Consider the following 17,905-nt stretch of genomic DNA (forward strand, 5'->3'; position numbering starts at 1 on the left):
AATATGTAATACTAAGCTTCATGACAAACTGTGCCACTGAAAATTTGATTTGTCATCTCCATAGGAGCAAGCTCAAGCAGTAACACTACATAGTCAGCAATGCACTGCACAAACGTCTAAAATAAAACATTCAGCATGTGGTAAACGCTAAACTCAAGGCTGGTAACACATTCTCTATACTGTGTGTATGTGTGTGTGTGAGTGTATTCACTGAAGTGAGAGCGAGAATGAGAGGTCTGTTTATAAGAAAGGAGAAGTTATACACCCCGCATATGTCTGTCAAAGGTCTTGTTCTTCACACCTATCGGCTCAATATTTCAACACTTCACCGCCTAAATTAAAGATCAGAACATCTATTGCGCTCCAAAACGTCTGTAATGTGATGCTGTGTTATGTATGATTATACAAATAATTACAGGCGTGTTAAGACGATGTAGTGTTGAGAAAATGGAACGTCTTGGCGTTGTACTGTGCCTTGTTGATTAGTTAGTGGGCCTCATTAGTTTCTTGCACAGTTTGTATTACAGTGCTGACATGTTTTCAAGTAACAAATTTTGGTTTATATGGTAAGTTGTATTCATTTCTTGCTTGCAAATGCCCTACATATGGTGAGAGTGACCTTAGTTTTTATAGTTAGCAGCACATCTTGTGTTTGTGTATGGTATATTTGTGTGTGTGTGTGCATACATTGTGTGTCTATGTATATGTCCAGACTGATTATAAAATGTAAACATGTTACAAAACCAATTATGGACATTAAATGCATTATAGCATTACCTAGTTCATTCATTAGCTCTTATTTCAAACACAGAGTGACTGGACTGAATATTTGTTTAAAACTAGATGGAGCATTTTGTTCTGTTGTCCATTAAATTTGAAGTTGCTCCTTTTACTTATTTTAAAGTGTGCACAGATGGCTTTTTGTGAGTTTTGATAGCCAGTCACTGCAACTGCTGTTTCCCTTGTGTTATGACTAAATGTCTACTGAAAAATAAAATGATTGCTTCAATGTCACTGTTGTGGGAATAGTGTTAGTTTACAAACTGCCTGACTGAGCTGACCTAATGGAAAGCTTGCTGACTAATGAAATGCTCCTTTAGAATGATAAAGCTGGCAGTACAGGTAATGTTTTAGAATTACCAAAAGAGCAACGTCCAACTCAACCTGATAACATTAAATTGAGCGGGACAAGGGTTTCAGGTTGAGTGAGACAGAGCTTCTAAGAAAAAAACAACTCACAGCAAAAATAAAGTTATTAAAATATTTGAAAATATAATTATTTGATAATTAATAGTTATTGATGGGATTGTAAAATCTATAAATATGAACAAATATACATCAAAATTGCAGTGGTAGCTCATCAAAATTACATGGATTAGCCTGCAGGAGATGCATACTTAAAGAGACAGAAAAAGGGAGAAGACATCTAATAAAGGAGAGCAGAGAAGCAGCAGAAAAAGAAAATGATTGAACCAATAGAGAGAAAACAGAATAAGAGAAGCCACAGAGGAGAACAGTAACAGGAGCAGCGGGAGGAAGGGCCGTGTCTAAATGGATGTGTGGATTCTATTTCAAATAAACCAAATGATATTAATACAAATTTAGGTTTTTTTCCTCACATGCATGATGAGCTTCATGTATAAAATACTGTCATACTTTGCCAACAGTAGTGTCTCATTCAACCTGAAAGTTATACTTCAACAAAAGAGGGATGCATATGGGGTGTGTTTGGCTATAATTTTAGATCATTTCTAAAGTTTGATTTCTCTGCAAGCATGTAGTCAAGTATTTGAAGTAATAATAATAGTAATTATTATTATCATTTATTTAAGCACTTATTGTTATTGCAAGATTTATTGATTGCAGCACAAACTCTCATTCAAAGATTTCAGCGCTAAGCCTCAGATCTCCACTGACCCTAGAACCACCCCTGCTATAAATTCCTCATCATTTGTCTAAGTGTAAAGTGAGAAAACTTGTGCCACTGAAAACAGAAGCAGAAAACCAGCAAGCCACACTGCAGCATTGCCTCTTTGTGGCTACACCAACCCTCCTGAGCCTGGACGCTTCTCTATGTCACCTGCATTGACCAGGATGTTAAAACCTCTACCAAGACTGGTTTTTGGTGAGTTAAACATGTGCTGTGTGTGTGTGGAGTCAACATGTTGCAGTATGTATGTCAGTTTTTTGTGTTTTCACTGCAATAGTCATGAAACAATTTGCACACATGATGCTGGCCTAATTAATTCAGTGTTTATATTCAATGACTTACAGTTCCAGCAGTTTAAATTATGTCACAATTCTACATCATAATATGAAAAGAGAAACATCTAGATATACCAGGCAGCATTTTTTTAAACATTTCTTTTTAATTTAGTCGGACATATTTGTGCAGAACTGATGTTTGTGCAAAGTGATGTTAACAAAATATTTTGTCGCTGTACCATGGGAATGAACCGTCAGAATGTCCCATGCTGTTTATTGGACAGTAAACAATTGAAAGACATCAATTATTAGTATGACAACCAATCGAGAAATCTATACTTGATACCATTTGATACCAATTGTAATGTCTGTTGCATCTTTCCAATTCTCTTTATTGTGAACAATCAACGATCAAAAGAGAAATTATATAGAAATTTAAAAGACTACATACTGTATAACATCCTGAATATACATTATACAATGTAATCTATTTCAACACGTGTAACAGTTCATGCCATTGAATTAGCAGCCTAAATCAGAAACAAGTATATGTACTTCTATACATTTTAGTTTATATCATGAACTGAATTGTCTTTTTTTCTCTCTCATATAGTCTGTGTTGTCTTGACCTCATTTTCACGTGCTGCAGGTCAGTCCATTCTCCTGTTTGATGCATACATTTCTTGCTGTTTTCCATTTATGTAAAATATGGAAATTTTAATGTTATGACTTCTGTGTCTGAGAGAGAATCGGATCAGATTAGCTGGGTCCATTCGATGCTCTAAACACCTTGGACACACTGGCTGCCATAATCCAAAGTGCTTTCATCTCTATTTTTCACATAGTTTATTCCAGTCCAACATATCAATGAGTGCAGTTGGACAAGTTGCCAAAGTTACATAGCACTTCCCTAAATTACACTTAAGCTTAAAACAAACTTTAAAAACTGTAAAAATATTCTAAAATAATTTTAAAAACAGAGCTAAGCTTTTACCACTTCCAAATTGTTGTAACTTTTGAAACAACGGGTCCTTGATTTCAGACAGAGGTGGATGAGCCCTGTTTGGCTCCTTAGCTTTCACAGTTGTTTGCATTTCCAAACCATTGACTAGTAAATTAAACATAATGTGGGACCTGACTAAGTGGTGACAACTTTAAAAAATGTTCACCAAATTGCTGATTTCACCATAGTTATTACAATTAGCAGCACATCGTGTGTGTGTGTGTGTGTGTGTGTGTGTGTGTGTGTGTGTGTGTGTGATGGCGCCTTGCCCCTAGTAATGATCATAATGATGATAATGAAGTGTTGAATGCGCTGCAGGCCACAGTTTTCCTGCCTGGCTTGAACATTTATGTAAAATGTGGAAATTTTGATGTTATGTCCTTTGTGTCTGACAGGAAGTCAGATCAGATTAGCTGGGCCTGGGTCCACTCGGTGCTCTGGAAGAGTTGAAATCTATCACAACAGTGCCTGGGGAACAGTCTGTGATGACAGCTGGGACTTAAACGATGCTAAAGTGGTTTGCAGACAGTTGGGCTGTGGGTCGGCACTGAGTGCCCCTCAGTCAGCCTATTTTGGTCAAGGTGGCGGCAAAATCTGGCTTGATGATGTGGCCTGTTCAGGCAGTGAAATGTCTCTAGCTGAGTGTCAACACCGAGGATTTGGGGCACACGACTGTGGACACGGCGAGGACGCTGGTGTTGTCTGTGCAGGTGAGACAACTCTTTCTATCACTTAGCTCTTCCATATGTACAGTACTGTGCAAAGGTTTTAGGCACCCTAGATGTTTAGATTCTTATCCATTATGCAATACCATCAGGGAGGTGTCTGATCAGTCCCAAATTTATTCATGACATGACAATGACCCAAGCATACCGCTAGAGTCATAAAGAACTATTTTCAGCAACAAGAAGAATGATGAGTCCTGCCACAGATGGTATGGTATGGCCCCCACAGAGCCCTGATCTCAACATCATGGAGTCAATCTGGGATTACATGAAGAAGCACCTGAGATGGCCTAAACAATTAGCAGCACATCGTGTGTGTGTGTGTGTGTGTGTGTGTGTGTGTGTGATGGCGCCTTGCCCCTAGTAATGATCATAATGATGATAATGAAGTGTTGAATGCACTGCAGGCCACAGTTTTCCTGCCTGGCTTGAACATTTATGTAAAATGTGGAAATTTTGATGTTATGCCTTTGTGTCTGACAGGAAGACAGATCAGATTAGCTGGGTCTACTTTGTGCTCTGGAAGAGTTGAAATCTATCACAACAGTGCCTGGGGAACAGTCTGTGATGACGGCTGGGACTTAAACGATGCTAAAGTGGTTTGCAGACAGTTGGGCTGTGGGTCGGCACTGACTGCCCCTCAGTCAGCCTATTTTGGTCAAGGTGGCGGCAAAATCTGGCTTGATGATGTGGCCTGTTCAGGCAGTGAAATGTCTCTAGCTGAGTGTAAACACCGAGGATTTGGGGCACACGACTGTGGACACGGCGAGGACGCTGGTGTTGTCTGTTCAGGTGAGACAACTCTTTCTATCACTTAGCTCTTCCATATGTACAGTACTGTGCAAAGGTTTTAGGCACCCTAGATGTTTAGATTCTTATCCATTATGCAATACCATCAGGGAGGTGTCTGATCAGTCCCAAATTTATTCATGACATGACAATGACCCAAGCATACCACTAGAGTCATAAAGAACTATTTTCAGCAACAAGAAGAATGATGAGTCCTGCCACAGATGGTATGGTATGGCCCCCACAGAGCCCTGATCTCAACATCATGGAGTCAATCTGGGATTACATGAAGAAGCACCTGAGATGGCCTAAATAATAAATCCACAGAAGAACATTCTTTCTCCAGGATGGTTACAACATGAAACATGGTTACCATGAAAAACTGTGTTAAAGTGAACCGAGGAGAACTGCTGCTGTTTTAAAGGCAAAGCTGCTCACAGCAAATATTGATTTCATTTAGGTTTCTGCAGTTTACTCAACTTTGTGAGAAGTTAATTGATAAATTAAAACAATTTATAGCAATATTTGTGTAAGCATTCTCACTTTACTTTTAGTGCCTAGAACTTTTGTACAGTACTGTATATGTGATAGTAGTATTAAAAGCCATTAGTTTCTTGTGTGGTACCTGTATCAGTAAAACTGATGGCCTTATTAATCAAGATTCATGATTCAAGAAATTTTACACACATAGTGACAGAAATTCCTCTTTGACACAGCTCAATCAAAGACAAAGGTAGACAAATGTGGTTATGACGGTGGTCATTCCAACATTCCACATTTTTGAATGCAGTTGAATGCTTTTAATGCGAAGCAGCAACATTAACAGTGGGCATATTTGCATTAGCAGTAATTTAAGACAGCTGAATACTGAATTGCTAGTGCAGAAAACATACCAACCATAACTAGAATCAAAAATGGGCTTTAAATTAATAAATGTCTTAAGAATTATAACTTACAGGTCTAAGAGACAGTTCAAAGTTAAACTCCAGCAGTATCATCAGGTTTTAGGCATATAGCTGTTTATCATCAGCATAAAGGGAGATTTAAATGTTGTTCACAAAATATGTGGCAAAGTAGAAGCATGTAATTGTTAAATGAATGAGTGAACCCAAAATGTGGTCTTGGGGGACATCAAAGGTGAAAGGGGGCAGCTGTGGAGTAGGCCCCTAAGAGTATTACTGCTATCTTTCCTACTCAAAGTTATACAGTGTATAGTTTTTACCAAAGTCTCCACTTTCTCATGCAAAATAATCTACTTGATCCAAACCAGTGCGGTATCAAGAGCACTCATTCCACTGAAACTGCCATGCTGTTTCGGGTTAACATGGTCAGTGTTTAAACCAAAACACCTGTCGGCATGCCAACCTCACCTAGCTGCTTTAACTTCCTGCTCCAGCGTCACACACTGACAAAAATTCTGAATAACAGTAACTGCCGTGAACTGAAGTTCAGAGGGTTAAACAAGCTTCTTAGAAACATTAGATTAGATTAAAGATGAAAAAACAGTGAAACTAGAAGTATAAAGACGAGAAAAAAACTGTTGCTGACAACAAAACAAACACCACGTGTCTGGTTTCTTAGTAGCAGCAATCCCTCTTTATTTCTGTCACACTGCAGTGCTACTCTGTTATATGAATATTTTCTAATTGTTTCAGGTCCTCTACCAATGACACTCCTAAATTTTTTATGTTTTTGTCTGCTGATTTCTGAAAACAGGACTTGAAGCTCTGTAGTGTGTATTCTTGTTTTATTCTCTATCTTTCAATTTCTTTCAGTGAGCCTCCCAAAGCCTAGCATCTCCATGAATCCTGCTGGTGAGGTTGCTTGGGGTCAGAACACCAGCATCACCTGTTCGATCTCAACTCAGCATTTAGGTAGAACATTCATTCTAAAGAAGACCTCAGGTTCATTCAGAATGACCCAGTCATCAAGTACCAACTCTGCTACCTTCAACATCCTTCAAGTGACTTTTGACAATGAGGGATCGTACCAGTGTCAGTATCAAACAAGGGTTTCAAGTCAAGACTTCACCTCGGTCCTGAGTGACTCTGTCAGACTCTCTGTTACTGGTATGTCCTCAACTTGATTTTTTATCCATGTACAGTACCAGTCTAAAGTTTAGACACACCTACTCATTCAAAGGTTTTACTTCATTTTTTAGTAGTTTCTACATTGTAGAACAATACTGAAGACATCAACACTATGAAATAACACACATGTTTTACATTTTAGATTCCTCAAAGTAGCCACTGTTTGCCTTGATGACAGCTTTGCACACTCTTGGCATTCTCTCAACCAGCCTCATGAGATAGTCACCTGGAATGCTTTTCCAACCATCTTGAAGGAGTTCACAGAGCACTTGTTGGCTGCTATTCCTTCACTTGGTGGTCCAACTCATCCCAAACCATCTCAGTTGGGTTTAGGTCGGGTGATTGTGGAAGCCAGGTCATCTGATGTAGCACTCCACAACTCTCCTTCTTGGTCAAATATCCCTTATATAGCCTGGAGGTGTGTTTTGGGACATTGTCATGTTGAAAAAAAGAGATCATCCCACTAAGCGCAAATGAGATGGGATGGTGTGCTGCTGCAGAATGTTGTGGTGGCTGCTATTCCTTCATTTGGTAGTCCAACTCATCCTAAACCATCTCACTTGGGTGTAGATAGAACTCCATCACTCTCCCTCATAGTCAAATAGCCCTTACATAGCCTCCAGGTTTCAAACTATTTTTCGGTTTGCGGTTAAGTGAAAATACATAAAACATATAAAAAATAGCCTAAATCTTTACTCAACCCTTCTTACAACAGCAACATATAGTCTACATGCAAGATCCGGAACACCTTACCAGTGGAAATTAAAGAGACCTCAGCGAGCACTTTTAAAATTCAAGTAAAAATGTATCTTTACAGACTGGCCTTCAATTAACTGTCTCCCCAACATCTATCTATGTATGTTAATTGCACATTGTGCACTGTAATGTCACACTAATGTATTTTCATGTTTTATTCTCTATCTTTCAATTTCTTTCAGTGAGCCTCCCAAAGCCTAGCATCTCCATGAATCCTGCTGGTGAGGTTGCTTGGGGTCAGAACACCAGCATCACCTGTTCGATCTCAACTCAGCATTTAGGTGGAACATTCATTCTAAAGAAGACCTCAGGTTCATTCAGAATGACCCAGTCATCAAGTACCAACTCTGCTACCTTCAACATCCTTCAAGTGACTTTTGACAATGAGGGATCGTACCAGTGTCAGTATCAAACAAGGGTTTCAAGTCGAGACTTCACCTCGGTCCTGAGTGACTCTGTCAGACTCTCTGTTACTGGTATGTCCTCAACTTGATTTTTTATTCTCGTACAGTACCAGTCAAAAGTACTGAATACAATACTGAAGACATCAACACTATGAAATAACACACATTTTATATCAACAGTTGCTTTTCCAACCATCTTGGAGGAGTTCGCAGGGCACTTTTTGGCTACTATTCCTTCATTTGGTGGTCTAACTCATCCCAAACCATCTCACTTGGGTTTAGATAGTACTCCATCACTCTCCCTCATAGTCAAATAGCCCTTACATAGCCTCCAGGTTTCAAACTATTTTTCGGTTTGCGGTTAAGTGAAAATACATAAAACATATAAAAAATAGCCTAAATCTTTACTCAACCCTTCTTACAACAGCAACATATAGTCTACATGCAAGATCCGGAACACCTTACCAGTGGAAATTAAAGAGACCTCAGCGAGCACTTTTAAAATTCAAGTAAAAATGTATCTTTATAGACTGGCCTTCAATTAACTGTCTCCCCAACATCTACCTATGTATGTTAATTGCACATTGTGCACTGTAATGTCACACTAATGTATTTTCATGTTTTATTCTCTATCTTTCAATTTCTTTCAGTGAGCCTCCCAAAGCCTAGCATCTCCATGAATCCTGCTGGTGAGGTTGCTTGGGGTCAGAACACCAGCATCACCTGTTCGATCTCAACTCAGCATTTAGGTGGAACATTCATTCTAAAGAAGACCTCAGGTTCATTCAGAATGACCCAGTCATCAAGTACCAACTCTGCTACCTTCAACATCCTTCAAGTGACTTTTGACAATGAGGGATCGTACCAGTGTCAGTATCAAACAAGGGTTTCAAGTCGAGACTTCACCTCGGTCCTGAGTGACTCTGTCAGACTCTCTGTTACTGGTATGTCCTCAACTTGATTTTTTATCCATGTACAGTACCAGTCTAAAGTTTAGACACACCTACTCATTCAAGGGTTTTTCTTCATTTTTTAGTAGTTTCTACATTGTAGAATAATACTGAAGACATCAACACTATGAAATAACACACATGTTTTACATTTTAGATTCCTCAAAGTAGCCACTGTTTGTCTTGATGACAGCTTTGCACACTCTTGGCATTCTCTCAACCAGCCTCATGAGATAGTCACCTGGAATGCTTTTCCAACCATCTTGAAGGAGTTCACAGAGCACTTGATTGTGGAAGCCAGGTCATCTGATGTAGCACTCCACAACTCTCCTTCTTGGTCAAATATCCCTTATATAGCCTGGAGGTGTGTTTTGGGACATTGTCATGTTGAAAAAAAGAGATCATCCCACTAAGCGCAAATGAGATGGGATGGTGTGCTGCTGCAGAATGTTGTGGTGGCTGCTATTCCTTCATTTGGTAGTCCAACTCATCCTAAACCATCTCACTTGGGTTTAGATAGTACTCCATCACTCTCCCTCTTAGTCAAATAGCCCTTACATAGCCTCCAGGTTTCAAACTATTTTTTGGTTTGCGGTTAAGTGAAAATACATAAAACATATAAAAAAATAGCCTAAATCTTAACTCAACCCTTCTTACAACAGCAACATACAGTCTACACACAAAACCTGGAACACCTTACCAGTGGAAATTAAAGAGACCTCAGCGAGCACTTTTAAAATTCAAGTAAAAATGTATCTTTACAGACTGGCCTTCAATTAACTGTCTCCCCAACATCTATCTATGTATGTTAATTGCACATTGTGCACTGTAATGTCACACTAATGTATTTTCATGTTTTATTCTCTATCTTTCAATTTCTTTCAGTGAGCCTCCCAAAGCCTAGCATCTCCATGAATCCTGCTGGTGAGGTTGCTTGGGGTCAGAACACCAGCATCACCTGTTCGACCTCAACTCAGCATTTAGGTGGAACATTCATTCTAAAGAAGACCTCAGGTTCATTCAGAATGACCCAATCATCAAGTACCAACTCTGCTACCTTCAACATCCTTCAAGTGACTTTTGACAATGAGGGATCGTACCAGTGTCAATATCAAACAAGCGTTTCAAGACGAGACTTCACCTCGGTCCTGAGTGACTCTGTCAGACTCTCTGTTACTGGTATGTCCTTAATTTTTTATTCTCGTACAGTACCAGTCAAAAGTACTGAATACAATACTGAAGACATCAACACTGTGAAATAACACACATGTTTTATATTGACAGTTGCTTTTCCAACCATCTTGGAGGAGTTCACAGGGCACTTTTTGGCTACTATTCCTTCATTTGGTGGTCCAACTCATCCCAAACCATCTCACTTGAGTTTAGATAGTACTCCATCACTCTCCCTCTTAGTCAAATAGCCCTTACATAGCCTCCAGGTTTCAAACTATTTTTTGGTTTGTGGTTAAGAGAAAATACATAAAACATATAAAAAAAATAGCCTAAATCTTAACTCAACCCTTCTTACAACAGCAACATATAGTCTACATGCAAAATCTGGAACACCTTACCAGTGGAGATTAAAGAGACCTCAGCGAGCACTTTTTAAATTCAAGTAAAAATGTATCTTTGCAGACCAACATCTACCTATGTATGTTAATTGCACATTGTGCACTGTAATGTCACACTAATGTATTTTCATGTTTTATTCTCTATCTTTCAATTTCTTTCAGTGAGCCTCCCAAAGCCTAGCATCTCCATGAATCCTGCTGGTGAGGTTGCTTGGGGTCAGAACACCAGCATCACCTGTTCGATCTCAACTCAGCATTTAGGTGGAACATTCATTCTAAAGAAGACCTCAGGTTCATTCAGAATGACCCAGTCATCAAGTACCAACTCTGCTACCTTCAACATCCTTCAAGTGACTTTTGACAATGAGGGATCGTACCAGTGTCAGTATCAAACAAGGGTTTCAAGACAAGACTTCACCTCGGTCCTGAGTGACTCTGTCAGACTCTCTGTTACTGGTATGTCCTTAACTTGATTTTTTATTCTCGCACAGTACCAGTCAAAAGTACTGAATACAATACTGAAGACATCAACACTATGAAATAACACACATGTTTTATATTGACAGTTGCTTTTCCAACCATCTTGGAGGAGTTCACAGGGCACTTTTTGGCTACCATTCCTTCATTTGGTGGTCCAACTCATCCCAAACCATCTCACTTGAGTTTAGATAGTACTCCATCACTCTCCCTCTTAGTCAAATAGCCCTTACATAGCCTCCAGGTTTCAAACTATTTTTCGGTTTGCGGTTAAGTGAAAATACATAAAACATTTTAAAAAATAGCCTAAATCTTAACTCAACCCTTCTTACAACAGCAACATATAGTCTACACGCAAAATCTGGAACACCTTACCAGTGGAAATTAAAGAGACCTCAGCGAGCACTTTTAAAATTCAAGTAAAAATGTATCTTTGCAGACCAACATCTACCTATGTATGTTAATTGCACATTGTGCACTGTAATGTCACACTAATGTATTTTCATGTTTTATTCTCTATCTTTCAATTTCTTTCAGTGAGCCTCCCAAAGCCTAGCATCTCCATGAATCCTGCTGGTGAGGTTGCTTGGGGTCAGAACACCAGCATCACCTGTTCGATCTCAACTCAGCATTTAGGTGGAACATTCATTCTAAAGAAGACTTCAGGTTCATTCAGAATGACCCAATCATCAAGTACCAACTCTGCTACCTTCAACATCCTTCAAGTGACTTTTGACAATGAGGGATCGTACCAGTGTCAATATCAAACAAGCGTTTCAAGACGAGACTTCACCTCGGTCCTGAGTGACTCTGTCAGACTCTCTGTTACTGGTATGTCCTTAATTTTTTATTCTCGTACAGTACCAGTCAAAAGTACTGAATACAATACTGAAGACATCAACACTGTGAAATAACACACATGTTTTATATTGACAGTTGCTTTTCCAACCATCTTGGAGGAGTTCACAGGGCACTTTTTGGCTACTATTCCTTCATTTGGTGGTCCAACTCATCCCAAACCATCTCACTTGAGTTTAGATAGTACTCCATCACTCTCCCTCATAGTCAAATAGCCCTTACATAGCCTCCAGGTTTCAAACTATTTTTCGGTTTGTGGTTAAGAGAAAATACATAAAACATATAAAAAAATAGCCTAAATCTTAACTCAACCCTTCTTACAACAGCAACATATAGTCTACATGCAAAATCTGGAACACTTTACCAGTGGAGATTAAAGAGACCTCAGCGAGCACTTTTTAAATTCAAGTAAAAATGTATCTTTGCAGACCAACATCTACCTATGTATGTTAATTGCACATTGTGCACTGTAATGTCACACTAATGTATTTTCATGTTTTATTCTCTATCTTTCAATTTCTTTCAGTGAGCCTCCCAAAGCCTAGCATCTCCATGAATCCTGCTGGTGAGGTTGCTTGGGGTCAGAACACCAGCATCACCTGTTCGATCTCAACTCAGCATTTAGGTGGAACATTCATTCTAAAGAAGACCTCAGGTTCATTCAGAATGACCCAGTCATCAAGTACCAACTCTGCTACCTTCAACATCCTTCAAGTGACTTTTGACAATGAGGGATCGTACCAGTGTCAGTATCAAACAAGGGTTTCAAGACAAGACTTCACCTCGGTCCTGAGTGACTCTGTCAGACTCTCTGTTACTGGTATGTCCTTAACTTGATTTTTTATTCTCGCACAGTACCAGTCAAAAGTACTGAATACAATACTGAAGACATCAACACTATGAAATAACACACATGTTTTATATTGACAGTTGCTTTTCCAACCATCTTGGAGGAGTTCACAGGGCACTTTTTGGCTACCATTCCTTCATTTGGTGGTCCAACTCATCCCAAACCATCTCACTTGAGTTTAGATAGTACTCCATCACTCTCCCTCTTAGTCAAATAGCCCTTACATAGCCTCCAGGTTTCAAACTATTTTTCGGTTTGCGGTTAAGTGAAAATACATAAAACATTTTAAAAAATAGCCTAAATCTTAACTCAACCCTTCTTACAACAGCAACATATAGTCTACACGCAAAATCTGGAACACCTTACCAGTGGAAATTAAAGAGACCTCAGCGAGCACTTTTAAAATTCAAGTAAAAATGTATCTTTATAGACTGGCCTTCAATTAACTGTCTCCCCAACATCTACCTATGTATGTTAATTGACCTCAGCGAGCACTTTTTAAATTCAAGTAAAAACTTATCTCTACAGACCAACATCTACCTATGTATGTTAATTGCACTTTGTGCACTGTAATGTCACACTAATGTATTCTGATGATTTATTCTCTTATTTTTAATGTATCTCAATGTTATTTTTATGTATTTTAAGTATCTTTAATGTTTTTTCTTATGTGCATAGCACCTTGAGTTACAACTACTGTATGAAAAGTACTATACAAATAAATTTAAACTTACACAAAAACAAACATTTTACAGTGCCGGCAATGTCCATGTCTGATGGTAACCAGGCGACCAGGCATGTGTATTATACCGTTTTAAATCGACGTACCTAGTTGAAATTTTAAAAAAGTAGGCATATTTTAAACAGCAATTTATGATATACACCACCATCACACCACTGCCGGTAGATGTTTCTTCCATGCACTCGCCTTAATGTCGCCGCCAGTCTCTTGTCTGCAGTCCCAATCAATCTCAAAACTGCACACAGTCTGATGATGACAGGAGTGTAGACTGCTCCTCCTCCTCCTCCTGGTATTCCTTATATTGGCACTATCCAGTTGCCGTACAAGTGTGCCTTGAAAATTGAATAAATCACCAACAGCATCAACAGCAAAGCCCCCACACATCATCACACCTTCTCCTCCATGCTTCCAGGTGGAAACCACACATGCAGATATCATCCATTCACCTTCTCTGTGTCTCACAAAGACACACTAGTTGGAACCAAAAATCTCAAATTTGGACCAAAGTACAGATTTCCCCTGGTCTAATGTCCATTCTTTGTCTTTCTTGGCCCAAGCATTTCTCATCCTCTCACTGGTCTCCCTCAGTAGTGGTTTCTTTGTAGTAATTTGACCATGAAGGCCTGATTCACACAGTCCCCTCTGAACAGTTAATGTTGAGATGTGTCTATTACTTGAACTCTGTGAATCACTGATGCAAGCTCTAATCTGAGGTGCCGTTAACTGGAGATTTCTGAGGCTGGTAACTCTAATGAACTCCTATGCAGCAGAGGTAACTCTTGGTCTTGCTTTCCTGGGGCGGTCCTCATGAGAGACAGTTTCATCATAGTGTTTTGTTTAGTGTTGGTTTTTGCAACACTTGAAGAAACAAAGTTCTTGGATTGACTAACCTTCATGTCTGAAAGTATGGACTGTCATTTCTCTTTACTTAGTTGAGCGGTTCTTGCCATAATATGGTTACTACAGTAGTCAAATAGGGTTGTTTGCTGTATACCAACACTAGCTTCGCTCAACACAACTGACATCTCAAACACATTAAAAAGGCAAGAAATTTCACCAATTAACTTTTGACAAGGCAAACCTGTTCATTGAAAACCATTCCAGGTGACTACCTCATGAAGCTGGTTAAGATATTGCCAATAGTGTGCACAGCTGTCAATAAGGCAAACAGTGGCTACGTTGAGGAATCTAAATGAAATATGAGATATTTTACTTGAGCCTCTTCCACATGTAGTTCCCTTTAAATTACTGGGATAACCTTTCAGGCACCGCTAGTGATTTTCACTATTTACACATGCAGCTACATTCCGGAACATTTCCATCTTGCACCTTCTCACAAAGCCAGAATAGATGGGGCAAGGGTCTTTTGTATTGCTTTTTTGCAGAATAGTATAGATTTATATAAGTGCAGTATCCATCAAAATGTTGTTGTTGCTGGTTTTCAAGTCCAGGAAATTTGAATTGTTACATTATGTTTTGTACCCAGTGCCACTGCAGCAGCCCAGCATCTCCCTGACATCTCCAAACAGAGGGCTAGTCTGGGGAACTGAAGGTGCAGAGGTCACCAGGGGGTACAGCTTTGTCTTCACCTGTTCCGTTAACTCCAGCTTTCCTGGTGGTTATTTCTTTCTCATCTTCTCTGGCTCCAGCATCAATATCACCCAGCCAGCAGTCAACCACTCAGCCTCTTTTAACTTCCCTGTAGCTGAGTATGAACACCAGGGCAACTACAGCTGTGTGTATGAAGTCACTCTGTCCACACAGAAATGTACTTCTACCATGACAACAATAATGAGTGTCGCCATTAAATGTAAGTAGGCAGAATTGAAGCTATGTAAAACTGCATGCGTATCTTTCTCTGCTGTTGTAGAGGACCGTTTGTGGGAGTGGAGACATCAGAACATCACTGACTTTGAATTGGCCCTTTGCTCCGTGAAATCAGTCCCTGAATATTTTTCAAAACAGCAGCAGTTCTGTGACTCGATGGAAAATGCTCCTCATATTTCTTCCTTTATAGATTAAGGAAAGAATCAAGTTTTATATGTTCATAAATGAATATAAATTATAGGATTATACTTATTATACACCATCACCATAAACCATTAAACATTTTGTCATGAAAAAAATTATTGTGCATTTTCTAGGCCTGTTCCATTATTATGACACAAAAAACTACTATTTATGTTTCCAGGTAAAGACTCTAGCCTCCTTCTTTTTTCATTAATAGTCACATTAACAATACAATTAAAAGAAAAATGTGGTATTCTTCAGCTGTAATTCATAAGGTATGACACAAAAACTACCATCTGTGCGTCCAGAAAATGACTGTGGCATTGGTGATAAGTTTAAAGTGTTATTTCCAAAAATAATGAGCCACGGTTGTTTTTCAGGTTCTAGCCCTGATTCACGTTTATGACACCAAAACAACCATCTGTGTTTCCACCTAAGAAATCTCTGTTTTAAATAGAATATTGACAGTATTGTGAAAACAACTACTATAACCTCATTATTGCTGGCATATCACCCCGTTATTACTATTAACTATGAATCTATTTTCCTCTATTTTGTTAAAATATAACACATTAATATTCATGTAACCACATTTTTATTGTGATTAGATTAGCTTATATTTACCACATTATTACCATGTTATATCATATTGTTATTTAAAATGTTGTTTTCCCCATTTTTAGCTCCACTGTTACCCTATCACAGAGATTAAACCCTTATATTACAGTATTCTCGTTATTATTACCAAAATATTAGTCTACCAGGTTATTATCTCTATAATTACCATGGTATGATACCACTATTATCATTTTGTTAGCAACATTTTACCATATTAGTATTAATGTATTACCAAGCTGAAATGTGAATAGTATATCATAATTAGATTCTGAAAGACTTGTGGAAAAAGGCTTGCAGGACTATACCTTTACTATGGAAAATGCATTACACTTGTAAAGTATCAGACAAACAATAATTGTTTGAAAATGTTTTTTCCTCCTATAGTGCCTTTGTTGCTGATGGTGTCCTCAGCGGCTGCTGGGACTCTGCTGCTGCTCCTGCTGGTCTTGTTGGTGGTCTGTCTGGTCCACTGGAGAAGACGACGAGCCAAACAGCCTGGAGACCTCGTCCTGAGTCAGGGTCTGTGTTCATATGAAACTGTTGCTGTTTGTTTCTCCTCCTTTCAAGACACACTTTCATCTAACTGCTTGTGTTTCAGAGTGTGTAAGTAATTGTGTGATTTTTAGAGAATTGTTATAAATATTCATGACACGTTCTGCCCCCTGCTGTTCCAGTGGCTGTCAGGAACAATTATGAAGTCTCTGAGGAGGAGAGTGAGGAGGAACAGCGCTATATGAACTTCCAACCATTGCACACCAAGAAGAGGCAGGAGGATCAAGCAAGAGGGATGGAGGAAGAGGAGAGCAGTGAAGATCGTGTTCACGAGGAAGAGGAGAGTTTTAATCATTACTATGTGGGAGAGGAGAACAATGAAGGTCATGATTATGTAGAAAGCGAGGACATCTATGATATTGTAGAGAACGACGGAGAGGGGTATGAAGATTGTGTGGTAAAAAAAGTAGCTAAAGAGGAGGAAAACAGTAACACTGATGACGACTATGTGAATGTACACCAACCTTTTGCTGAAGACACTCTCGACATTTACGGAGAACAAGAAGATATTTATCAAAATCTTTAGCTTTCTACTGCTGAACAGTATCACAGGACAATTAAATTAAAGTATTATACTATACTATATTATGATGGTTAGTGTGTAGTACATACTGTTTAGAAATAGGATGTAGTGTGGATTTGGGACATGCTGATATATCATAGAGACATGCTGCCAGTGGATTGTTTTACCTGCTAGATAGATCGTTCTTGTCAAACCTATCCCCTCAGGTATTTTTGTAAATGCACCAAACATTGTCAGCATGTAAAAAAATGCATATTGTGTACGCTATCTGCCCAGCAACAAATGGCCAACAAAGTTAACAACTAGCTAAATTGGAGCATTTAGCAGCTAAAATAATGGATATTTTTCTCAGAATTTGGCGAAAACCTAAAACAGAGCTAAAAGGAATGAATTTTGGACTTATTCATCAGGTGAATAAGACTCCAAATGAATGTTGTGCCATGTGGGCTGGATGTGTAAATAGGCAACTGCTATAGCAAATAAATTCACCATATCAACTTAAATTGTGATGGCTTGTTTCTACTGCCCCTGGTGCTCTAAAAATCAATCATTGCAAGTTTTAAAATCAGTTATTGCAAGTTGTCTTCATTTTGTTTTTATTTATGTTTGCCATTTAATTAAAATCTATTGAGCACAACAGTTGAAAACATTACAAGATGTGATGTGATACAAAAAAGATCTGAATCACAAAATCAGAAATCAGAAATTTTGAAGTAAAATTTCACATTTCACAGAAAACCCTGTAGGGCCTGTGTACTTGCTGAGTATATTATAATGTATAT

At 38.7% G+C, this 17,905-nt stretch overlaps 1 protein-coding gene across 1 annotated transcript; it reads left to right on the forward strand.

Moving 5' to 3' along the window:
- Positions 1–2,094: 2,094 nt before the first annotated feature.
- LOC121883855 lies at positions 2,095–17,582 on the forward strand. Its single transcript, XM_042392314.1, has 13 exons — positions 2,095–2,125; positions 3,604–3,918; positions 4,417–4,725; positions 6,498–6,791; positions 7,751–8,044; positions 8,623–8,916; positions 9,808–10,101; positions 10,656–10,949; positions 11,508–11,801; positions 12,355–12,648; positions 14,907–15,230; positions 16,433–16,567; positions 16,723–17,582. The coding sequence occupies exons 1-13, from the start codon at positions 2,095–2,097 to the stop codon at positions 17,124–17,126; spliced, it is 3,576 nt and encodes a 1,191-aa protein (XP_042248248.1). The 3' UTR covers positions 17,127–17,582.
- Positions 17,583–17,905: the final 323 nt, after the last annotated feature.

Source organism: Thunnus maccoyii, chromosome 18, assembly GCF_910596095.1.
Source record: "Thunnus maccoyii chromosome 18, fThuMac1.1, whole genome shotgun sequence".
Classification (NCBI taxonomy): Eukaryota; Metazoa; Chordata; class Actinopteri; order Scombriformes; family Scombridae; genus Thunnus; species Thunnus maccoyii.

Excerpts from the sequence above, each read along its gene's own strand:
- LOC121883855 (XM_042392314.1), top strand. The coding sequence starts at position 2,095 with ATGTTAAAACCTCTACCAAGACTGGTTTTTG. Across the intron at positions 4,726-6,497 it reads CGCTGGTGTTGTCTGTTCAG|TGAGCCTCCCAAAGCCTAGC; the intron begins GTGAGACAACTC and ends AATTTCTTTCAG. Across the intron at positions 8,917-9,807 it reads TGTCAGACTCTCTGTTACTG|TGAGCCTCCCAAAGCCTAGC; the intron begins GTATGTCCTCAA and ends AATTTCTTTCAG.